The sequence below is a fragment of the Lissotriton helveticus genome, chromosome 12 (assembly GCF_964261635.1).
Source record: "Lissotriton helveticus chromosome 12, aLisHel1.1, whole genome shotgun sequence".
NCBI classification, from domain to species: domain Eukaryota; kingdom Metazoa; phylum Chordata; class Amphibia; order Caudata; family Salamandridae; genus Lissotriton; species Lissotriton helveticus.
The window spans coordinates 274,200,725-274,226,049 of record NC_136073.1 but is presented as its reverse complement, the minus strand read 5'-3'; the positions used below and the strand labels follow the sequence as shown (position 1 = coordinate 274,226,049).

Sequence of the window (25,325 nt, the reverse complement as noted above, 5' to 3'; positions counted from 1 at the left end):
CCACCCACTAAAAGGTAAGTCAATTATAACGTGGAACCCTCTGGGTGGTCTGGTTTGTTATTATAGATGGACAACATTATAGTTTAATAAATCAAACACAAGAGAAAAACCTATACAGTGTATATTGTGCCCATATTTATTTCAAGGTGCTCTTAAATGTCAAAATGAAGAACAAGGAGGCAAAGTGAAATTAGACAATTGCCTATAATCACACAATTGAGTCAATTAGGGAAGCCATTAGTAATCCAATGTTTTAAGTTTTCACAGTGTGCAATCCTATTCAATTCCAATTTGATAATTAAGTTACTTCTTTTTTACACTTGACTCTCCCAAGGTAGTGATAGCAAGCAGAAAGGCTTACCCAAGGCGGGGTAGAGGCATTGTGACTCAGATACAGCATGACAAAAAGCCCCAGTGCCACCGTACTGGCATCAATGCAGCCCTTAGGCACTCCACAGATCTTACTTTGTGGCCCTTAGGAAAATGTTTGCGAGTACCCATGTCTTAAGGTATCGTGAAACAGAACACTAAATTCAAAGTTGTCAATCTTTAAAAACAGCATGGTTTATTTTTCAAATTGCATGGTGGAAACAAGGAACATAATTTACAAAACAGTTACCCGTGATCCAGCTTAAAAGTAACACATGGTAATTAAAAGAAAATAAGATTCTGAGGAAATCTCAGATTTTAAAGTAAAGTGCTGGCCAATTACTTTACACAAGACTGTGAAGTCTAACTAATGCTCAGGCCATTTGGTCTCTGCAGTAGCCCAGGGAGCAAGTCTAGGGCCCTCTGGGAGAAATTACACCGTATGCCGTCACCCTAAATAAACCTTATGCTTCAGATGCAGGGTGTGTGAGTAAAGCAGTCCGCCTCTTTTTCAACACCACCAATGCTGCTTTTGTGTGCTAAAGCCTGGGCTTTCATGTAAAATGTAGATAGCAGGAGATACAAGAAAACAAACCAGATAAGGTCTGCTCTTTAGTAAAACCTTGAAAAATATACATGCTGAGGTGCATTTTCAAATAACATGGGAGGGATGGGGAAAACAGAGTTCAGAGGGATGCGAGGGTGGACCCTGCATTGGGAGAGAGAGCAGGCAAACAAATGCACTACCACGAAGTGCTCAAAGAAAAAAAAGAAAAAGTTGTATACAAGTGATCCAATTAAAAGGATGCTAAAGAAGCCATGCTGAAAGGGAGGAACAAAATCAAGAAGTGTAAAGAAACTGAATACGAAGCAAGCAATTAATTCTGAAAGACAAGAAAGCCAACCAGTGGTAAGACGCAAGCTAGCCCAAAGTACACTGCAAATATGGTATCAATCAGTACTTATAAAGAGCTGTGTTGTATATTCTTACTTGGTTCAATATGGCTACTTGGTGTCTGTAGTCCTTTCTTAGTGTTCCTACCTTCTCTATCTCCCATAGTACCTATGTGTGTTCTATCTGGTGTGTTGAGGATTCCAGCCCTGGCAGTTGGTCTGGTCAGCTGTGGGGTTTTACTGCTCTGCTATCTTATCTTATTGTGTAACTTAATAAATATATCTTAATTACCTGAAGACGTGTCCTGCTGCCTACGTGACTTATTTACAACAAGCTGCTTATTACACGCAGCGGTTTCCAGGTGTTGGGTTGCTGGGCTTAGTTGAAAAGACTAAATAAATAAGAAAATGGTACCTTGGTTCTCGGTATAAATTTTCAATTGAAATAAGGAATAATAATAAAATATTCCTTATTAAGTGTTTATATCACTATGACCACACTTTATGTATGTTTACCTTTTACAATCACCTATCTCGTCGTGAACCACAATACGCCTTGGGCTATTACTGATTGATTTTTTATTTTATCAAAGTAAAGAGATTTTAAAAAAAAAATTTTGTTTTCAATTCTAACACATTTGTATATACAAATAATTTTTACATATATACAAAAAGAAGCCCTTCATTTCCAAAATAGGATGTCACAATGAAAGAGTAGACCGGACATTCCTATCGAGATCAAACAGAATAATGTGAGGAAAACAAATAGGTAAAACTTATTTCAACCAAATGTTTTTTTAGTTCCTCAACAAATTATTTAAATTAATCAAAAGTATTTTTTATATATATCTGTTGTCTCTTTACAGTCGACGCGTTTCAGCCAATCAATTCTGGCCTCTTCAGTGATATTTCCCTCCCAAATTAGAAAAATATCATCTATAAAGCGACACCATATTTTTATGCAATTTTTGAAGGGATTAGTGTCACTATAGATTAATTTATTTTCAAATTCGGCCATCACAAGGTTTGCTATTTCCGGTGAAAAGCTACAACCCATAGCCACTCCTGACGTTTGTAAATATAATTGACCTTTGAAATTGAAAAAATTATTTTTTAGACAGATGGTGGCCAAAGATACTATGAATTCTGTAGGGACTTGATGTGGTCTCTCTCTAGCATTTAATACACTAGCCATTACCGCTATAGCTTCATCTTGCGGTATATTCGTGTACAACGATTCTATGTCTAAAGACACTAACAATTGGGTTTCTTCGTTGAACGGTAGTTTTTCAATCTTAGATATAAAATCCATAGTGTCTCTTATGTATGATTTGGTTTGTTTGACAATTGGAACTAGAAAAAAATCTGTATATTTGGCCAAGGGTTCTAATAAAGACCCACACGCCGACACAATAGGTCTTCCCGGGGGGTCTACTGTTGACTTATGCACCTTAGGCAGTACATAAATGTTTGGTGTTTTGTTATCTTCTGTGTTTAAAAAATCAAATTCTTTTTTACACAGCCAACCATGGTCTAGGCCCTCTTTCGTGATATCATAGATTTTTTCTTTTAGTCCTACCGAAGGGTTGGTCTCCAATTTTCTGTAATGTGTCTGATTAGACAACTGTCTATTTACTTCTTGGTCATATTTAGTCACATCCCACAACACAATTCCACCTCCTTTATCCGCGGGCTTTATAATTAAAGTCGCGTTTTCTGATAGATTTTTTAGTGCTATTTTCTCCATTTTGCTGCAATTGGCATTATAAAAGGTTTTTTTAGACTGCAATTCATCAAGTTCACGCAAGACTACATCCTCAAATGCTAAGATATCTGGCGGAAGTAACACACTTTCTGGTAGGAATTTTGATTTATTTTTCAAGCCACTGATATTTGTTGTTTCTTTGGCTTCTCTTTCTAGAAAAAAGGCTTTAAGTCTAATTTTTCTAAGGAAAGTCAATATTTCTTTTTTTGTTTCTATTGGGTTTTGTAGGTTTGTAGGTACAAACGATAGTCCCTTGCTTAAAATTGCTATCTCTATCTCAGTCGGGGTATACTCTGATAAATTGTAAATAGGCATTAGGTTTTTTTCTTTGTTCATATTTATCAAGCTTAACGTCTGTAGGTTTTCTTCCTTGTCCTGAAGGTTTCTGCCTCTTGGTTCTGATATTGTTCTTGTTGTGGGTACATCCCTTGTGGTTGAGGCACCCTCATTTGTTGGTTGTACCCTCTCCATCTGCCACCCCCTCCCCTTGGTCGAAACCTGCCTCTGCCTAAAAAAGGAGGATAGGGTATTGGGTATTGGCCGTACGGGGCGTATGGGTAAAGGCCACTGTATGCCCCTTGGTCTGAATCCGATGAACTTTCAGAAAAGGTGATACATTTATTCCTCGATCTACCTCTGTATTGTAAGTTAAGCGCGCTTGGATTATTGTTAACAAAGAAATCTTCTTTTAGATATGGATATACCTCGTCTAGTTTGAAGTTCTTTATATCCTTGCCTACTTTACCCCTGATGTCTCTAGAACCTGGTAAATTTTAACAAAATTTGAAAGAAATTTTTTTTTGCTTTTGCAATAATTTAAACTAAGATTGCATCATGTAAAATATAACTTTGTAAATATAACAAGATGTAAAAGTTCAGGAAACTATTGGAATGTAGTATATTAGGAATCTAGTCATCAGAAACATGCCCTCGTCTATTTAATCAATCAATTAAGTGTCACATTGGTCAGTCTGCTCACAGAAGTAATATCGAGAAAAATGATGCTCAATCTAATGGTGATATGTATATATGTAGATAGGTAACTATGTTATTAGTCTATAGGATCTATAGGTGATGTCTGTCCCAATTTTTATTTTCATAGATGGATTTTGAATAGCCCTAGTCCTGAAGAGGCCAGAATTGATTGGCTGAAACGCGTCGACTGTAAAGAGACAACAGATATATATAAAAAATACTTTTGATTAATTTAAATAATTTGTTGAGGAACTAAAAAAACATTTGGTTGAAATAAGTTTTACCTATTTGTTTTCCTCACATTATTCTGTTTGATCTCGATAGGAATGTCCGGTCTACTCTTTCATTGTGACATCCTATTTTGGAAATGAAGGGCTTCTTTTTGTATATATGTAAAAATTATTTGTATATACAAATGTGTTAGAATTGAAAACAAAATTTTTTTTTAAAATCTCTTTACTTTGATAAAATAAAAAATCAATCAGTAATAGCCCAAGGCGTATTGTGGTTCACGACGAGATAGGAGATTGTAAAAGGTAAACATACATAAAGTGTGGTCATAGTGATATAAACACTTAATAAGGAATATTTTATTATTATTCCTTATTTCAATTGAAAATTTATACCGAGAACCAAGGTACCATTTTCTTATTTATTTAGTCTTCTCTACCCAGGTACCGGCTGGTTGAATGGGTTTCCCCTGTTATTCATAGGGCTTAGTTGAAAAGCCAGTTCTTGAATCTCTTCCTGAAGTCCGTCAGCGAGAGTGGTGTTCTGAGGTGGAGGGAGAGGGCGTTCTCGGACTAGGTGGTAAAATGGGAGCTGGAGCGGCCTCCGCTCTGGCTATGGCGGATACGCAGGTTCATGGTGGAGCTAAGGTTTCTGGATGTTGGTGGAAGTTCAGGCGGTGGTTCATGTATTCTTGTCCTTAGTTGTGGTTGGCTCTGTAGGCGTGTGTCAGTAACTTGAATTGACATTTGTCCTGGATGGGGAGCCAGTGGAGGTTTCTCAGGTGGTGGGAGATGCAAGTCCGGTTGGGCAGGTTGAAGATCTGTCTGGCTGCTGAGTTCTGTATTGTCTGGAGCCTGCTCATGAGTTAGATGGTGGTTCCTGCATACAGCGTGTTACCGTAGTTGAGCTGGCTGATAATTAAGGCTTTAATGACTGTTTTTCTCATGCTGATGGCAAGCCATTTGAAGACTCTTCGTGGACTGTGGAAGCAGGTGGAGGAGACTTGCTTGATCTTACGTTTCATGGTGAGTTTCCTGTCCAGGATGATGCTGAGGTTTAGGGCATGGTCTTTTGGTGTGGGAGTGAGTCAGAGTTTGGTGGGCCATCAGATGTCATTCCAGAGGGAGGCGTGGTTGCCAAAGATCAGCACTTCAGTCTTGTCAGTGTTGAGTTTCAAACAGTTTTCCTTCATTGACTCTGCAACATTCTTCATGCAGTTGTGGAAGTTGGTCTTAGTGGTGGTATTGTTCACAATAGGTCCTAGACAATAGACAGCTAAAAACTGTTGGTCGGCAAGACCTAAAATCCATGGTTTCTGTGTACAATGCATCTATGAGTTGAATAATTTAATGTGTGAAAATTAGAGGGTTTTTTTTTTAGATATGAAAAAGTCCCTTATGCACAGTAATTCTAGCACTGTAAAGGAAGTGGAATGATACATCTAACAAGCAATGGCATGTGCTGAGAGAGTAATACTCCTTTGGGTACAGCCAAGTCCACTATTTTAAAGAATTGGTAGTCGGTCCTGCAGACAGCTGCTGTACCAAGCCGGACCTACAAAATTGGCACACTCAAGCTGCTATTCAAATGCATGCTTCTCAGTAATAACCTTCACTGTGTTGTCTCAGAGGGGATCAAATGACTGCTTGTATGTTTATCCTTTAATACGAACAGCATAGTTTATTATTTTTTATGTGATAACCGAGGTAACTTCCCCTCTTTTTAAATTGTTTTGACCTTGAGAGAGTGCTAAGTTCAATTTGAATCTTTCACAGTTCTCAATCTGCCCTGCACTAATACCAATTTGGTTGCAAACTTGGTTTACTCCCAAGTCAGGAGTTCAACATGGGTGCAAATGATGCCCTCATTCAGATGTGTGTAAAAGGTTGCCGCAGACTACGTGAGAAAATAGCACACATTGTAAGTTTATATCCCTCAGAATGAGCGAAAGCATGCATAATTTGGGCACCACCCTCCAGTCAGTGGTCCGAAACTCAGAATGGTGCAGTGTATTTGTGCCTTTGTGTAGTGATGTGCTAATGTATACGGGTGTGTCTGTTTGTATCCTTCATAAGAGGGAACATCCGGGATTCAGTCACTTGGGCCCCATGCAAAGTTATGCACTTTAGCTGAACAGCTGCTGGTCAGATAAATAGTTCAAACAAAAATAAAGAGTGGACAGGACTTTGTCTTTCAGCCTAATAGCACACCTCCCTGGCAACTGTTGCCAAGGGTTTATCTTTAAGAGACAGGAGGACAATTCTTGAGGCAGAAGAATAGGCCTGCTGCGTGGTCAAGTCACGTCTGAGACCAGGATAGGAACTTGTTGGAAGTAAACTGGAAGAAGACTGCAGGAAGCTTCCGTTTCATAAAAGGGAAACAAAAAGAACTCAGAAAAAACGTCTACACGTTTCTTGCATCGAGAGATGGTCCAGAGTAGAACCTGAGAATTCCAAAGAACAGAGCAAACTTGGGACACACCAGCTACTTTCACCAGCATCCTTTTATACAGTGCATAAACCGGATATCTGGAACAGGAAGAAAAAACAAAAGGAAGTGAATATCCATCATGATAGATTGGTAACTGGTAAAGAAAAACACTCATTGGAGTTTAAGTGAAATAAGATAGGATAAACAAACAGGATCTAGACTCGCAAAGTCGGAAAACAAAATTATATTTGTGAATTTTCTATTCACTAACTCCTTAAGAGGCAACTTATTCACCAGGGAATAAAAAGACACATTTTACCAACAATTCTAAAGTATTGGAACTTAGAAGAAAGTTCAAAGAGTATTCTACTGTGTAATCAGCACTGGAAGATATGCTATCATTCTGTGTCACTTCCCAATAATGTCCTATAGGAATTAATATGGGAAAACAATCTGTGACCCCCCTCTTTCATGGCCGTCCGCTTGACGGATCACCCCAAAACTTTCCAGGAAGGAACTGAGGTGGATGAATGTTTTCTTTTAAAACGTTTCGTGAAAATTTGTCAATAGGGGCGAAAGTTATTAGCGAAACAAAAAACACTCATCTTATTGAACCTTTGATCCAACTATAGCTACACCGGGATGACTGCCTCTTTGTTATATATATATATATATATATATATATCCACATGCAAAGAGTCAAAGTTGTAGCGCACTGTTACTGCTGGTTGTGTTTGGGGATACACTACTCACACCATGGTTAACTGAAGAACAAAAAAGAGGACGCTGCACTCCTAGGACCTTCAGTTTCCAAGTTGGTTAATGACAATTGACATCCATATCGTGCCAAACACCACCAAAGAAGCATTTCGATGATCTGAGTCTTGTTCAATGTAGTTCATGGTGAATGATTTCTCACTATTTATTGATTGGTCAATTTATCCTCCTCTTCCAGAACAAGGCATTATGTGAGTTGTTGTCCGACATAACTCGATGCAGTAACATAACATTTGTGATATATTAGCAAACAGCATGATATATATATATATTTGCGGGTCCTTGTGATATTCAAACTCGGCGTAGAATGTGCACTGATATCATTGCCTTTATGGTTTTACCCAGTGTCTCAGCTCAGTGCTGTTCGGTTGAACAGTCCGATTTTACAAACCCAACAGCAAGTTAAACTAACCTTTCTCCTTGTTTATGCGGAGTATTTATTTATTATTCAGTGTCTCACTTTACCAAACGTTCATCTTTGATGTTAGTTAATCTGCCATCAGTTGCTTTATCCCCGATGTTAAAACCTTTGATTTCCAATGTTAGCTCACTTGTCAAGTGAAGTTCGAAGTTTCTTTGCCAGATCAACAAGGCGCTATATACAACTTTATAAATAACTAATGGAGTTCCAGGGCCCATTTCTACTGACTGCTCCAGTGTCTGGGCCGCATCGATCCAAGTAATACAAGTACAGGACACCGTGACTTCAGGATCAATCTCACCAATCCAAATAGTGAGCATGAGTCCTGTATTTGCATTACTTGGATAGATGAGTCATCTTTTTTTGTATAATATATACCCCATTTTGTATAATATATATCCCATTGGGTTATATATTATATATATATACACACATACAGGAATCCGTCGACCACGCTGAAGCATTGAACTCTCACCCAGCATGCAGGAACGGACACGGACCACAGAAATAGGATGCCGAATATTTAATTAGTGATGCCGCCATAACGTTTCGCTACTGCTCGAAGAGCCAGGTCTTGAGGAGTCTTCTGAAGGTGAGTAGGTCTTGGGTCTGCCGCTGGTGGGTTGGTAGGGTCTTTTGTTGGATGCGGGGGACAGCGGCGAGGGCGAGGCTGGGGGAGCGGAGCTGGCGGAGGGGGGGGGGTGTAGAAGCGGAGTATGCTGTTCAGGTAGGCCGGTCCGGCGTTGTGGAGTGCTTTGCGTGCATGGGTGAGGAACTTGAAGGTGATCCTCTTGTTGACGGGGAGCCAGTGTAGGTCTCTCAGGTGCTGGGTGATGTGGCTGCGGCGGGGGACGTTGAGGTTCAATCGGGCAGAGGCCTTTTGGATGCGTTGTAGTCGACGCAGGTGTTTGGCTGGGATACCCGAGTAGAGTGCGTTGCCGTAGTCCAGCCTGCTGCTGACGAGGGCCTGTGTCACTGTTCTTTTGGTTTCGGTCGGGATCCACTTGTAGATTCTGCAGAGCATGCAGAGGGTGTTGTAGCAGGAGGAGGAGACGGCGCTGACCTGCTTCGACATGGAGAGGGAGGAGTCAAGGATGAATCCTAGGTTGCGTGCGTGGTCGGTGGGTGTCGGTGCTGTTCCCAGAGTGGTCGGCCACCAGGAGTCGACCCAGGCTGAGGGGGTGGGTCCGAGGATGAGGACCTTGATCTTGTCCGAGTTCAGCTTCAGACGGCTGCTCTTCATCCAGTCGGCGACAGCCTTCATTCCCTCGTGGAGGTTGGTTTTGGCGGTGTGCGGGTCCTTGGTGAGGGAGAGGATAAATGTAAATGTGTTGTATTTGTAAAGCGCACGGCTGCCCACGCAACGGGGCGTTCCAGTGCTGCACTCATACCGCTGTGGAGACCTTCCTGGCTTTTCCATGTGAAATGTCCACTCCTGGGCACCCCCAAGGTGAAGTAAGGCATCCAAGCGCTGCAGGGGCCGTTGTGGAGATTAAGCAAGCTATTGCCCAATGGAGAAGTGTGGAGAAGTGTGGCTCAATGGTTAGAGCGGCAGACCCTGATGCAGAGGTCTAGCCCAGGACCAGGGTTCAATTCCCCGCCTCGGCGGGTCTTGGGCTCAAAATTCCACGGACCTGATAATTCTCGCCTCGGTGCCTATTCCAATCATGGAGTCCCACTCTGCAACTCTGGGCAATAGCTTGCTTAATCTCCACAACGGCCCCACAACGCTAAGGATGCCTGGCCTCCACCTTGGGGGTGCCCATGAGTGGACACCTCACATGGAAAGCCAGGATGGGTTCCACAGCGGTATTCGTACAAGCGCCTTGAGACGCTTGCGGGTGAGTAGTGCGCTATACAAGTATCAATTTACATTTAGAGTCACAGAGTGGGACCCATGATTAGACTAGGCACCGAGGCGAGAATTATCAGGTCCAGGGAGATTGAGTCCAAGAGCCGCCAAGGCGGGAATTGAACCCTGGGCCCGGGCCAGATCTCTGCATCAGGGTCTGCCGCTCTAACCATTGAGCCACGCTTCTCCACAGCTCCTAAGCTGGGTGTCGTCGGCGTAGGAGATGATGTTAAGGTGGTGCTGTCGGGCCACTTGTGCGAGGGGGGCCATGTAGACGTTGAACAGCGTCGGGCTGAGGGATGAGCCCTGGGGGACGCTGCAGATGATGTTGGTGTCTCCAGATCGGAAGGGTGTGAGGCGGACGCTCTGGGTTCTGCCGGAGAGGAAGGACGTGGTCCAGTCGAGGGCCTTCTCTTGGATTCCGGCTTCATGGAGACGTGTCTTTAGAGTGCGGTGGCAGACCGTGTCGAAGGCGGCTGACAGGTCTAGGAGGATGAGGGCTGATGTTTCGCCGTTGTATAGTTGGCGCCTGATGTCGTCTGTAGTGGCGATGAGGGCTGTCTCGGTGCTGTGGTTTCGTCTGAATCCAGACTGGGATGGGTCCAGGATGTTGTTGTCTTCGAGATGGTGGGTCAGTTGCATGTTGACCATTTTCTCGATGACCTTCGCCGGGAACGGGAGTAGGGAGATGGGCCGGAAGTTCTTGAGGTCCTTGGGGTCCGCCTTGGGCTTCTTGAGGAGGGCGTTGATTTCGGCATGCTTCCAGCTGTTCGGAAATGTCGCGGTTTCGAAGGAGATGTTGATGACCTTTCGAAGTTGGGGTGCGATGGCTGCGTATGCTTTGTTGAATACATGGTGTGGGCACGGGTCTGACCGAGGTCCTGAGTGGATGGAGGTCATGACCTTGCATGTCTCGCCATTGGTGTTGGTCCAGGAGGTCAGGCGGATGGTGTGGGTGGTATTCGCAGGATGGGTGTAGTCTGGTGTAGTTGTGGCGGTCGTGGTGTTGAAGCTGTTGTGGATGTCAGCAATCTTGCGGTGGAAGAAGGTGGCCAGTGAGTCGCACAGTTCTTGTGAGGGCGGGACGTCATTGGTGTTGGCGCTGGGGTTGGATAGTTCCTTCACGATGCTGAAGAGCTCTTTGCTGTTGTGTGCATTGTTATCCAGGCGGTCTTTGAAGGTGGATCTCTTGGCTAATCTGATGAGGTGGTTATGTCTGCAGGTGGTTTCCTTGTGGGCTGAGTGGCTGGCCGGTGTGCGTTCCTGGAGCCATCTCTTCTCCAGTTTCCGGCATGCGTGTTTGGAGTTCTGGAGCTCGGTGGTGAACCAGGTGGCTTTCTTGCTGGTGTGACTGTTGGAGTGTTTCTTGAGCAGTGCGAGGGTGTTGGCGCAGTTGTTGATCCACTGTCTGAGGTTGCGTGCGGCGGTATCTGGGTCTGTGGGGTCGGTGGGTGGGTTCTGGGCGAGGTGGTGGTCAGCTGATCTTCAGTGACTTTGCTCCAGCAGCGGCAGGGTATCAGTTGGGTGCGGTGGTTGGTTTCTTGAAGGTGAAATGGATGGAGCGGTGGTCCGTCCAGTGGAGCTCGGTTGTGTGATGGTAGGTGACATGGGTGCTAGTGGAGAAGATGGGGTCCAGAGTGTGTCCGGCGGCGTGGATGGGTGTAGTGACGAGTTGTCTGAGGCAGAGGTTGGCGAGGCTGTCAAGCAGGGTGGCAGAGTTGGCGTCGTTGTTGTTCTCGAGGTGAAAGTTCAAGTCCCCGAGGAGGATGTAATCCATGGAGGCGAGTGCGTGGGTGCTGGCGAGGTAGGCGATGGAGTCGCTGAACTGTGCCCGGGGTCCGGGGGGGGGGGGGTCTGTAGATGAGTGTTCCTCGGAGGGTGGTGTTGGGGTCGGTGTGGATCCAGAAGTGCAGGTGTTCGCCGGTGTTGAGGGTGTCGTCCGCGTGGGTGGAGACCTTGAGGGTGGACTTGTGGGCGATGGCTATTCCTCCTCCGATTCCGTTGGCGCGATCCCTGCGGGTGATCTTGTAGCTGACCGGGATGGCTATGGCGATGTCGGGCGCCGAGGAGTCGTTCCACCAGGTCTCGGTCAGGAAGGCAACGTCTGGGGCGGATGTGTCGAGCAGGTCCCAGAGCTTGACGGCATGTTTGTGTGTGGAGCGGGTGTTGAGGAGTATGCAGCGGAGGTGGTTGGGTCCAGTCCTTGGAGGTTTGGTGGCTCTGTCGCAGGTGAAGCTGCAGGTGTGGCAGGAGAAAGGTCCGTGGGTGCGTTTCGGAGCAGCCTGGAAGCAGCGGTGGTCTCGGCGGGCGTTGATAGCGTGGAGGGTGTTGGCGTTGTAGTGGAGTTTGGTGGCGGGGCGGCTGTGGGGTCCAGGGGTTCTGCCGCTGAGTGCGGTCCAGGCGCAGACGGGCTTGCCTCTGGCGCGCCGGAGCGGCACGCCCACTGTGCGGCCGCCATTTAAGGTGAGGTGGGAGGGAAGAGCAGCTGGGAGGCGGGAGCAGGGCAGCGAATAGCGTGGGGGCGGGACACAGAAGGCAAAAGGGGGCGGGCCGCAGGGGAGCAGCGGCGGGAGCGGGGACAGCGGCGAGGGGTACAGAAGTCAAGAAGGGGGGGAAGACTGGACACAGGGGCACAAGAGGCACAAAAGAAAGAAGGAAATAATACAGTTACAGTACAGTACAATTACTAAGCACAACAATTGCGGCAGAAGACACGAACCAGCAGACTGGAAACAGGGGCACAAGAGGCACAAAAGAAATACGGAAATAATACAGCTACAGTGTAGTACAATTACTAAACACAACAATTGCGGCAGAAGACAGGAACCAGCAGAGCCACAGCAGCAGCGAACTTACGAGACAGGAGGCAGCAGGGGGGAAGGCACAGGCACAACTGGTGGAGCTGTGCAGCGTGGGGAGCGACCTGGCCTGCAATTGTTCTGCAGAGGAAGCAGCATCATTTCATAAGTAGACAGGTATGTATATGGTGTTCGTGTAGCTTGACAATACTGCTTAAAATAACACGCTACCTTTGAAGCTGTGGCTGGTTCATCCAAGGAATCACCTTTTCCTCACTTTTGCTTTAAAGTATGAATGCACTAAAGCTCCCTCACCCCATCAAGCGCTGAAGGCAGTCCATGCCACTCCAGCTTTCCAGGAAGATTGGCTTCTAGTATCTCATTAGTAGTCCTTCCTTGCTCCCAGCACTGACAAGAAAACCCATTCAGTTATTTGACAGCACTCTCTTCCTCAGTCAAGATGCCGTGGTCCTATTTTCCTTTTATCTCTCCATTGGTCACTTTCACTTACCCAAGCCGCAGAGTCAGTCTCATAAGGCACATTGTAAGTTTTTGCGATTTCGATCAGGTACTGCTCCACCAGGATTCTTGGGGGCGGCTTCGTACTCAGCTTGTTCATCAGCTGCAAGAAAAGGGTCAGCCATATGTTAGAGTGCACATGCCCTGCTTTGGTGGTTAGGAGCTTTCCAGTATTGGCTATGAACTAACATACACCCCCGAAGATAGGTCAAGGCAATCTCTACCAAGGTAACTGAATACAGAGCAGGGCCTCCACAGCTAGAGAGAGGGCTGGTTAGATACTTGCTGTGCTCGTTGGAACTTTTTCAGCACATATTATATGGAACCATTCAAGTAGCTCTACCATGCATGGGAAGTTATTTCCCTAAAACAAACTTTCCACTGTATTTTGGCACAAACAGGTGTGAGCTAAACACTATCAATCAATCAGGGGTTTGTTTAGCGCGCTACTCACCAGTGAGGTTCTCAAGGTGCTAGGGAGGGGGGCTCCGGATCAGTCGAAAAGCCAGGACTTGAGGTCCTCTCTGAATGCGTGCAGGGTAGGGGAGTGTCTGATGTTCACAGGGAGCTCAAACCAGGTCTTGGCTGCAATGTAGGAGAAGGCTCTTCCAACCGTTCTGCTCCTGTGGATGCGGGGGACCTCCGCCAGGGCGAGGTCGGCGGAGCGGAGGTTTCTAATGGGTACGTGGAAAGATACTCTCTTGTTGAGGTATTTGGGTCCGCTGTTGTAGATGGATTTGTAGGCGTGGGTGAGGAGCTTGAAGGTGACCCTCCTCTCGACGGGGAGCCAGTGGAGGCTTCGTAGGTATTGGATCATGTACTCGTGGTGCGGGGTTCCGAGGACGAGTCTGGCTGCGGCGTTCTGAATGGTTTGGAGTTTGTGTAGAAGAGTCTTAATGATTCCGGCGTAGAGGGCATTGCCGTAGTCCAGTCTGCTGGTTATGAGTGCATGGGTGACGGTTCTTCTGCAGTCGGGGGGGATCCATTTGAAGGTCTTGCGGAGGATGCGCAGGCAGTTGAAGCTAGTGGAGGCCACAGCGTTGATCTGTCAGTTCATGGAGAGGGAGGAGTCAAGGATGATGCCGAGGTTTAGTGCGTGGCCCTAGGGGTGGGGGGGTTCCCGAGGGCGAGGGGCCACCAGGTGTTGTCCCAGGCAGAGGTGCAGGATCCGAGGATGAGGACCTCGGTCTCCTCTGAGTTGAGCTTCAAGCAGCTGTATTTCATCCATGCTGCCACTTTCTTCATTGCTTCCTGGAAGGAGATTCTGGTGTCTTCGGGGTTTCTCGTGAGTGAGAGGATGAGCTGGTTGTCATCGGCATAGGATACAATGCTGAGCCTGTGCAGTCTGACGATGGCAGCAAGGGGGCCATGTAGATGTTGAAGAGCGTGGGTTTGAGTGAGGATCCCTGGGGGACTCCGCAGTTGATCTCGGTGGATTTGGAGAGGAAGGGTGGGAGTCTGCTGTGCCGAGTTCTCCCTGTGAGGAAGGATTTGATCCAGTCGAGAGAGGTTCCTTGTATCCCAGCGTCGTGAAGTCTGGCTGCGAGGGTACGATGTGAGATGATGTCGAAGGCTGCGGAGAGGTCTAGAAGGATGCGAACTGCTGAATGACGTTGAACTGTTCCTTGGCGTTGGCTGTGTTGGTATGGACTTTGTCTCTTATGTATCAGTACGGCTATATCAAAAGGGGAAAATAAATCACATTGAAACTCAATTCCTTAACAGGAACCATCATCATGCATTAATGTGATTTATCCAACTAGAACAAACAAAGTTAAAGCAGCAAGAACTCCGCAGTTGATCTCGGTGGGTTTGGAGAGGAAGGGAGGGAGTCTGCTCTGCTGAGTTCTCCCTGTGAGGAAGGATTTGATCCAGTCGAGAGCGGTTCCTTGTATCCCAGCGTCGTGAAGTCTGGCTGCGAGGGTACGATGTGAGATGGCGTCGACGGCTGCGGAGAGGTCTAGAAGGATGAGAGCCGTGGTGTGTCCCTGGTTGAGTAGAAGGAGGATGTCGTCCGTGGCGGCAAAGAGGGCAGTCTCGGTGCTGTGGTTGCTGCAGAATCCCGACTGGGAAGCGTCTAGGATGGAGTTCTCTTCGATGAAGGCAGTCAGCTGGGCGTTCTCGAGTCTCTCTGAGACTTTCGCCGCGAAGGGGAGGAGAGAGATGGGCCGGTAGTTCTTCAAGTCAGCACGGTCGGCTGTTTGTTTCTTGAGTAGGGGATTTACCTCTGACCGTTACCAGTCATTGGGGCAGATTCCGGATCTGAAGGAGGCGTTGATGGTCTGTCCTAGTTCGGGTGCGATGGCGGCGGAGGTTCTGTGGAATATGTGCGGTGGGCCGGGGTCTGTTGGGGCTCCTGAGTGGGTTTTCTTCATGGCTGTGGTGGTGTGTTAGATGGTGGCGGGGTCCCAGGTCATGATGGGGGGTTTATCAGCGGCGGTGGGTGGGGGGGGGGGGGTGTCTGGTGCTGGTTCGCTGAAATCGTCATAAAGGGCCTTGATATTCGGATGGAAGTAGGAGACGAGTTTGTAGCAGAGTTCCTGGGAAGGTGTGATGTCTGCGGTTTCGCTGGCGGGCTTTGCGAACTGCTGAATGAACCATCATCATGCATTAATGTGAATTATCCAACTAGAACAAACAAAGTTAAAGCAGCAAGAACTTTATAATGTTACAATATTTAGAAGTGTATAGAAAAGCAAAGAATTCCAGATCTCTGCCAGTATCATAACACTTTCTAAACTTCTTTGCCTATTATGATTGCTGCTGTGTTCTGGATCAGTTTTAGATGTCACTGTTGATTTCTGGTTGGTGGAGAGAGCAATGGGGTAAGGATTTGGGGGGGTTTAATAGATTCGATGCGGTGCTGAAGGGTGAGCAGGTTAATTAAGTGGTACAGGTCACGTTCAGCAGTGTTGAAGTAACTTAGACGATGAGTTACTAGTGTTACATTGCAATACTCCCGTATGTGTGATATATATCTATATATCTATATATATATTCACGCTCCAAGGTTGTCCACCTTATGAGTAGCACGCAAGCAGCAGCTTTATTTATGTGTAGGTGAGGACGGGGATCCGCTCGTAGACGCCGCTCCGTAATGGATCTGCCCGACGCGTTTCGAAGCTCCATCTGCTTCTCTTCAGGGGCTTTAACGGAAGCGGTGTGCGCACCCGTTACACTTCTCCAATTTCATATAACTCACCCGCCAATGGGAGGCTCCAATGAGACTTCTGGGAAGTGTAGTGCGGAAAGCACACAATCAAGTCCTGTATGGACTCCACGAGTGGGCCCGTCCTCGATCCCATGTACGGCTGCTACTTCACTGCCGTGACCCCCACGTTAACGGGGTGGTGCATACTCTGCGGCTGGACTGCCGCATATAGATTCACGCTCCAAGGTTGTCCACCTTATGAGTAGCACGCAAGCAGCAGCTTTATTTATGTGTAGGTGAGGACGGGGATCCGCTCGTAGACGCCGCTCCGTAATGGATCTGCCCGACGCGTTTCGAAGCTCCATCTGCTTCTCTTCAGGGGCTTTAACGGAAGCGGTGTGCGCACCCGTTACACTTCTCCAATTTCATATAACTCACCCGCCAATGGGAGGCTCCAATGAGACTTCTGGGAAGTGTAGTGCGGAAAGCACACAATCAAGTCCTGTATGGACTCCACGAGTGGGCCCGTCCTCGATCCCATGTACGGCTGCTACTTCACTGCCGTGACCCCCACGTTAACGGGGTGGTGCATACTCTGCGGCTGGACTGCCGCATATAGATTCACGCTCCAAGGTTGTCCACCTTATGAGTAGCACGCAAGCAGCAGCTTTATTTATGTGTAGGTGAGGACGGGGATCCGCTCGTAGACGCCGCTCCGTAATGGATCTGCCCGACGCGTTTCGAAGCTCCATCTGCTTCTCTTCAGGGGCTTTAACGGAAGCGGTGTGCGCACCCGTTACACTTCTCCAATTTCATATAACTCACCCGCCAATGGGAGGCTCCAATGAGACTTCTGGGAAGTGTAGTGCGGAAAGCACACAATCAAGTCCTGTATGGACTCCACGAGTGGGCCCGTCCTCGATCCCATGTACGGCTGCTACTTCACTGCCGTGACCCCCACGTTAACGGGGTGGTGCATACTCTGCGGCTGGACTGCCGCATATAGATTCACGCTCCAAGGTTGTCCACCTTATGAGTAGCACGCAAGCAGCAGCTTTATTTATGTGTAGGTGAGGACGGGGATCCGCTCGTAGACGCCGCTCCGTAATGGATCTGCCCGACGCGTTTCGAAGCTCCAATCCAAAATCTATATATATATATATATATATATATATACATATATATATACACACACACACACACACATACACACACATACATACACACACACTCATGGTGGAGCCAAACAGCAATGCAACAGCCATACCTAATATGCAGACGAAACACAAGAGCCCCTCCTGCAGTGCAGCCCTGTGTAACAATCAACCTTTCTGTGTTCTTCAAGCTGGTTGGGCAGCTTGTAGGTTGATTGTTACACAGGGTGGCACTGTAACATGGCCTCTCATTTATTGTCTGCATACTGCATATTACAGTACGGCTGTTGCATTGGTGTTTGGATACACCATGAATTAGTTTATTTATATGCAGGAGTAAGATATAGGATGTTGTGGTAGAGAGGCTTAAGGCTTTGGTTTCTCTGATTGGCTTTAATGACCTACCCTAGTTGTATACAGGAACTAGAAGGCAGCTGTCCATTATCAGCTTATTTAATTAAGCACCCTTTACTCTAGATGCTCAGTAGATGAAGGGTAATTTATGTATGGCTGTTTCTAATCAACACTTCTGGTATTTATCATAGCATAGGCTTCATACATTAACCATCACGTCTTTACCAGGTCATTTAACCTAGCGATATTATCCAAGTGCAGGGTTCACAAGGCTATCTGACAACCTTACAGAGTATCTAGCACGTGAGAAGGATAACTCATTATAGGTTTGCATGAACTATCTAGCCGATCGTGGACCAGGAGTGAGGAAGAAGCAAATATGAAAAGGTTCAGTAAAATGAAACATTCCAGTTGACCAACATAACATAACATCAGGAAGCAACAGCATATCCAGACTTTAGGTGAAGAAATGCAGAAAGACAGAACCCATATCCAGACTCTCTCCAGCTATGTAGGTAGAATTTGGAACACCATCCCTTCACACATCATACGTGTTCCATCCTTCTTGTTATTATAAAAAAATAAAAAGCATCGAGGATTACTTTATCAGTCTCCCACCCTGGCCTAACTTAGAAGACGCTACTCAATTTCCACACACCCTGTGATATACATGCTATGGAATCGTCTCCTAACCTGGCTCAATGTACAACACTCGGTTGCTCCCTAGATAGGTATGCACCATATGAAGAACACCTCAGTTATTACTTAACAAAGATACCACCCATTACTTTTCATGATTTATTGCTTGCATGTTCTAGTTCTTACATTCTTTGCTACACTTTGTAATTGTAACATTAGCGGTTATGGTTCAAATGTTCAACTACAACAACAACAACAAAAAATATATATAACAATAAAAAATAAAAAAAACGAATACAGACACACATTGGTAGGACCAGCCACGATGCGTACTAATGATCTGTCTCGTAGCCAAACACAGATACTTTTAGAGGTCGTTCGTACCTGGGAACCAATAGTTCCAATCTGATTTGTTCTGCAAAGGACTCCATACTCTTTGCCGTACTTTGCACACAGTTGTTTGGATATCTGTAAGACACAAACAGAGAATCAGAGAAAGTATGTAATGACAAGAAGAGGCTTCTCTGCCCAAATGTTCTATGGACTTCTTCACTATTCTTATCGCTTTCACCTCAGCAATGACATAAACAGTACTTCAGAATAAGGACCCTCAAAGACACTGCTCCACCCAAAAATAAACAAACACAAATCCATTAAAACATGTGGAATATGACGAAGCAGAGCCACACGCACAATTTCCCTAAAACCTAGAATACAGTTACACTATGGCAGCCTCAAAATATTTCTGTGCACACCACAATCAGTTTAACTGAGCCAGCTATAAACAAACCATTCATCAAAAGATACAAGCTGTCACATAGAAATAAAACCATTTTTAATTTCTACAATTAGGAAACATAAATGTGTAAATTGTTTACTATATTTATCTATTTAGTATTCTCGTATAGCAGTCTAGCACCCTTGGCCATTTTGGCACTTTACATGAAAGATAGAGACACTCCAACAGTAATGTAAAACAACACCTTCATAGGATGACCATGAATGCTTTATAATAAGTATGCAATTGAGATAGGAAGATTTACATATATTAGATTACAAGAAAACCATGAGGAATAGGGAATCAGCACATTGCGATTGTTTGTAAAATGAGAAATTGGGTGGGATTCTCAGTAAGATGCAGAGCTTCATGTGTCAATTCTGCTGTTGACAAGGGGCAATCCATAGGAGACGAATCTACCAAATTTACACGCTAAGCACAAAAATGTCAAACTTATTGGTAGGGGCTTTCAGCCAGCCCCCTTCAACCTCTAGTCTCTGGAGTGTCATTGTGGTGAAATTACTGGACTATACAGATCAAGGCAAAGTATTATTGACTAGGAAAAGGGTGGGATCCCACGTCCTGCAAACCACTCACCAAGAGAACCCTCCACAGTGAACAAGAAAGCCGTTGGCAACAGAACTGAACCCCCTCCCCCACCCTCACTCCACCAAATCTCCCCACTCCGTAGAGGACAGAACAAGGAACATCACCCAACACAAATGAAACACAAACCATGCTCGAGGTGAGATATAGCTTGTGGTAAGTAATTAAATACTATGGTACATCACACTCATTAAAATTCTATGGAACATCATTAGTACAGTCATTCGCATTACTTCTTTCGCCCACTACCAAATAGAGCATGGGGTAGTGGGGCAGATCCACAGAGTGACAGCATTCTGCTCTTTCACAAAGAGCACATCTGCACACCAAGTAGTTCTGTTCAGTGGATGGACTATCATGACAAAGTATGCTTTTTGAGACAACAAAATAGTTTTTATTTCAGCCATTTTTTTTATATTGGCGAGGGACTGGCAAATCCCCCATCAATGCCATTTTACCAAAACCAAAAGGCTGGCAGTCAACTTCAGTGGTTCAATTTATTGAATTCCCAAGGTTGAAAAGAGTGCCTTCCTAGAAATAATTTAGAGAGGGCGCACCAAAACCACAAAATTAAACTGGCTGGCCCACCAAGGCAAAAGCGAAGAGTGTACACACGCTCTTATGAGTGTGGTGTATGTATGTTTCATTGCATAGACACTCATACCCACATATGCACACAATTCATTTCATGTATTCATTCTTCCTTTCACCCTCCTATTTTTTTTCCTTTTTCATTCTCTACAAATAGAAAAATGTCAACAGCCTGGCCCCCGACAATGCTTTTTTTTTTAAAACTCTTTTTATTATATAGAAAGAAAACAAACAATCAAGGCAAAAGGAGCATTACAATACAGGCGCTTTTTCTGAGCGGGAAGGAAAAGGCAATAGCAGCACAATGCAAGTCAATCAACAAAAATCAGAGGGGGGGGGCATAATCGGGGGGAAAAAGACCAAAGATTTTAAAACATATGAATTAGAACAAATCATGGAACGTCGGATCAGGGAGAATGTGAAGCATCGGGGACATCAGGAAGGGGTGGTGTGCATATGTCTCCTCTGTAGGAGTTCCATTGATTCCAGATTGTACCCCATTTGTGGGGCCTACCACGTGCCACATACACCGTCTTCTCTCGAAACATACACCAATCCATATTCTCCTTCCACACCGAAACCGTCGGTGGGCGGGGAGCGCCCCACAACTGTGCAATATCTCGTTTAGCAATCATGTTGGCCAGGGTCGCCCAGCGCGTCTGAGCCACGTCATAGTCATTCGGTTCCCATACATTCAGCAAACACCGCCTAGCTTCCGGTTGTATCTCGACTCCCGTGACCTCTTTCATGACCGCATGCACTCTGTTCCAAAATGCAGCAATCTCCGGACATTCTCAAATGATGTGAAGGAAAGTAGCAAGTTGACCACAACCACGGATACATAACCCATCAACAGAATAACCCATTCGAATCAGTCGCGGGCCAGTAACATACACACGGTGCAAGATCTTGAGTTGAACTAATCGAAGACGGGCCGGTATCGCGACCTCCTTGGGTGAGGAAATCGCAGATTGCCAGTCCTCATCATCTAATATTAAACCGTCACTGGTCCAGACCTCCCGTAAATGCGTTAACAGGTCAGACCGATCATTAATTAATTTCTTATAAATCAAAGAAATCGTGCTATCAGGCACATAGCCGTCAAGTATCCGATCCTCCAACGGGGAAGATTCCGGAATAACGGTCCCATTGGGGAAAACAGAGCCCAACGCGTGACGAATCTGTAAATAGCGAAAAAATTCCCGATCACTCAGTTCATATTCCGCCTTCAGGACCTCGAAAGTCTTAATCCTATCCTTAACCCATAGATCGCCCACTCTACTGATACCAATCGTGTCCCATTTCCCAAAGCCTTTCGTCCTCCATAAACTTCCCAGCTTGCAAGAATCGTACAAGGGGGTTGCTCGGGTCAGTTTACCGCTCCACCCCATTGCCGCATTCGCACAATTCCACACCTGCACCGCGATCTTGGTAGGACCAGTAAGCGTCCGGATCGCAGATCTAGAGTATAGCGCCCTATTATAGTTCCCACCCGGTAACAGCCACCTATCCATCTCAAATGCAGGATCTAAACCCGGACCATACATACCGTGATTGATTGCACTCAACTGAGAGGCCCAATAGTAACGCCTGATATCGGGAAGAGCAATACCGCCATCATACCAGGGAAGCGTAAGTTTAGGGAGGGCGATACGGGCGCGCCCATCCCAAATCAGCTGTCTTTGTAGACTCTCCACTTCCCGGAAGTATTTTGCCGGAACTGCGCCAAACGTATTCTGGAGCGCGTATAAAAACCGCGGCAGAGACATCATCTTAAAAAGGGTGGCTCGCCCGAGGGGGGACAGAGGAAGGCCACGCCAGCCCACCACGTCAGAACGCAATCGTTGTAGCGGAGGGAGTAAATTACGTTCATATCTGGCCACGGGGTCCAAAGTGATAAAAATTCCCAAATATTTGAAACCCTCTTGTGTAACCTGTATTGGACAACCACGCGGCAATGCAGGGGCGCCACCCGCGAGTACGTATATACAAGACTTGGACCAGTTGATCACAAGGCCAGAATTACGTCCGAAGGAAATCAACACATCAAACAGCACGTTTAACGATTTTTGGGGCGAAGTGAGGTACAACAGAATATTGTCCGCATAGAGCGAAATGCGATCCTCAAACTCAGGGGTCCACTGTATACCTCTCATCGAAGGTTCCCAGCGCAACCATGCAGCCAGAGGCTCCAGGGCAAGCGCAAAGAGGAGTGGAGACAACGGACAACCTTGTCGAGTACCCCTTCCCAAAGCGAAGGGACTGGATACCCGACCATTGACCACTACCTGCGCCAACGGAGCCGCATAGAGAAGTTTCACCCAGCCAATGAAGCCAGGCCCAAAGCCGAATTTTGCCAGAGCGGCCCACAAATACGACCACTCCACAGTGTAAAAAGCCATCAAGGAAGACCAAGATGGCCGACTCCAGAAGATATGGGGCTCTCGCGAGAGCGCCGTGCAATCGTCTCAAATTCAGTGCAGTATTACGGCGCGGGATGAATCCGGACTGGTCCGGATGAATCAAGTCACTAATCACATTGATAAGACGGTTAGCTAGTACCTTAGCGAGGATCTTTGGCTCCGCATTAAGAAGCGATATGGGTCTGTAGGACGTACAACAAGCCCTTGGCTTCCCCTCTTTGTGAATCACTACTATCGATGCAAGACGCTGATCGTAAGGGAGGGAGCCAGTGGCTCTCGATTCCAAGAACATACCTTGGAGATATGGTGCAATCCTGTCTGGACGCAATTTGTATAATTCAATAGGGAGACCATTGGGACCCATAGCCTTCCCCGATCGAAGAGAGCGTATGGCAAGAGCTATCTCATCCACTGAAAGTGGCGAATCCAGCAGCACCCTGTCTGAGTCCGATAGGCACGGCAGCGAAATATCTCTCAACAACTGGTGAGAGTCTTCTTCGGGTCTAACAGACACTTGAGAATAAACCTCCCGAAAATGATCAGTAAAGCACTCAACTATGTCAACCGGGTCAGTCACACGCATTCCATCAGGCCTCTCAATCATCGGAACCACACGACTCGCTCCCTCCTTTCTATCCAGCCATGCAATCAATTTCCCAGCCTTGTCCCCAACATCATACAGCCGCCCCTGTCGCTCCCTACTCATGAGTTTAGCGGCATCAGTCACCAGGGCCCTATAGTCAGACTGTTTGAGACCGAGGACATGAAGCTTATCTCGGGTGACCCCCAACTCCAACTCTCCTTCCAGTTCAGTAGTATCAGCCTCAAGTCGGACCACCGCCTCATTCCTGCTCTTTTTAGCACCAGCAATCAATGACAAGGCATGTCCCCGTAGGACCGTCTTAAACGCTTCCCATAATGAGACAGAAGAAGACACTGATCCCTCATTCTCAAGAAAGTAGTGATCAAGAGATTTGACAAGTTCAGCACGGGTCTTAGGGTTATGAAGATACCAGGGGTTAATCGGAGCCACTCGACCCCTAGTGCCTGGATTAGTGTCCATATGAAGCCATACAGGAGAGTGATCTGAAATCCCCCTAGCTAAGTGTCTGATCTCCTTTATCAATGAGGCCTGTGCTGCCGGCATCGACAATGCTTTTTTATCCTCTCTTCAAAATGTTTTTCTACTGCCTATCTATCAATTATTGTATCAGCCATGTGGACGCCCAAGAGAAACAGTGTCCTCTGAGATCCACACTATCTGATCCTTGCCAAATTTGTCCCAACTCGTTCAAGGTGCCCCACAATGCAAAGTACGAGTTAGACCATATTTATGCTCTATCCAATCAAGTCAATCTATGCACTGGAATTACCGTGGTCTGACCACAAAACAATCTTCTTCCTTCTTGTTAGTTTATTCCAACCTAAAAGACAATCACTGGCACATCCAACTCTATGTTAATGACCCTGGCTTAAGCTCAATGCCCCCAATTTCTTGACGACTCTTGATAAGCCGCTATTGTGCAACATTGATTGCTTTTGCAAACTGTCCTATGATTAGGTTATCATAGCTTTCAACTTCGACTCAAAACTCAATACTGCTATCTGTGCTTGCCCTCGGCACCATGTTATAAAGAAAATTTGACCATCGTCAAACGTTGTTTTAAGAAACTGAAACGCCAAATGAGCAGCTCTTACACTTTGTCTTGTAAATGTTAATTTGAATTTTCTAGGCACAACAGAGGGCATGTGTCTCAATTCCCTGTCACCACAATACTGATGAACCATCCAAATTTAACACGAAACAGAGCGTGTGCCTAGAAAATCCAAATGAACATTTGCAAGACAAAGTGTATTGTCTATGTTTTCTCCTGTCAGTCAATGACATTGTTTATAACTTATGCAGTGGTTTTTAGATACTTATGTTTGCAACTTCATGAATTTGTGTACTAGGAATATTGCTTTTATTGATAAATAAAATCCTGTAAATTTTTTTAATATATAACAGTGGTTTTCTATGTAAGTGCTTTGCCTTGCTGATTTTGCTTTCACCCGTTTTGGATTGTCTTGCCATCTGACTTACTTCTTGCGGAACCCGCTCCGCGGGTCCCGCTGCGTGTGGAGCCCTTGCCTGCAGCAGTTTGAAGGGAAAGCTGAGGGAGTGCTTTCACGGGGCTGCGAGCGAGTGCGTGTGCTCACCAGGGACTGCATTTCCCAGGAGCGCCCGCCAGCCCTGAGCAGTAACACCTGGGCCGCTCTCCCCGACCCCTCCTACCCTTCCACCGAGCCCTCATAACCAGTACTCGCTGAGGCAGCGAGTGGGACGCCTTGCCTTGCTGATTTTGCTTTCACCCGTTTTGGATTGTCTTGCCATCTGACTTACTTCTTGCGGAACCCGCTCCGCGGGTCCCGCTGCGTGTGGAGCCCTTGCCTGCAGCAGTTTGAAGGGAAAGCTGAGGGAGTGCTTTCACGGGGCTGCGAGCGAGTGCGTGTGCTCACCAGGGACTGCATTTCCCAGGAGCGCCCGCCAGCCCTGAGCAGTAACACCTGGGCCGCTCTCCCCGACCCCTCCTACCCCTTCCACCTATTGGGTGTATA

General features: G+C 46.2%; 1 protein-coding gene across 1 annotated transcript in view; it reads right to left on the bottom strand.

The window, feature by feature from the left end:
* The window catches only part of LOC144797734 (IST1 homolog), a 221,275-nt gene that overhangs the window by 11,838 nt on the left and 184,112 nt on the right, over nucleotides 1–25,325 (bottom strand). Inside the window, exons 5-6 of the mRNA XM_078668476.1 lie at nucleotides 18,714–18,797; nucleotides 13,024–13,134 (exon numbers count right to left, since the gene is read on the bottom strand). Coding sequence (XP_078524602.1) covers nucleotides 13,024–13,134; nucleotides 18,714–18,797 — 195 coding nt within the window. The remainder of the gene's footprint in view (nucleotides 1–13,023; nucleotides 13,135–18,713; nucleotides 18,798–25,325) is intronic.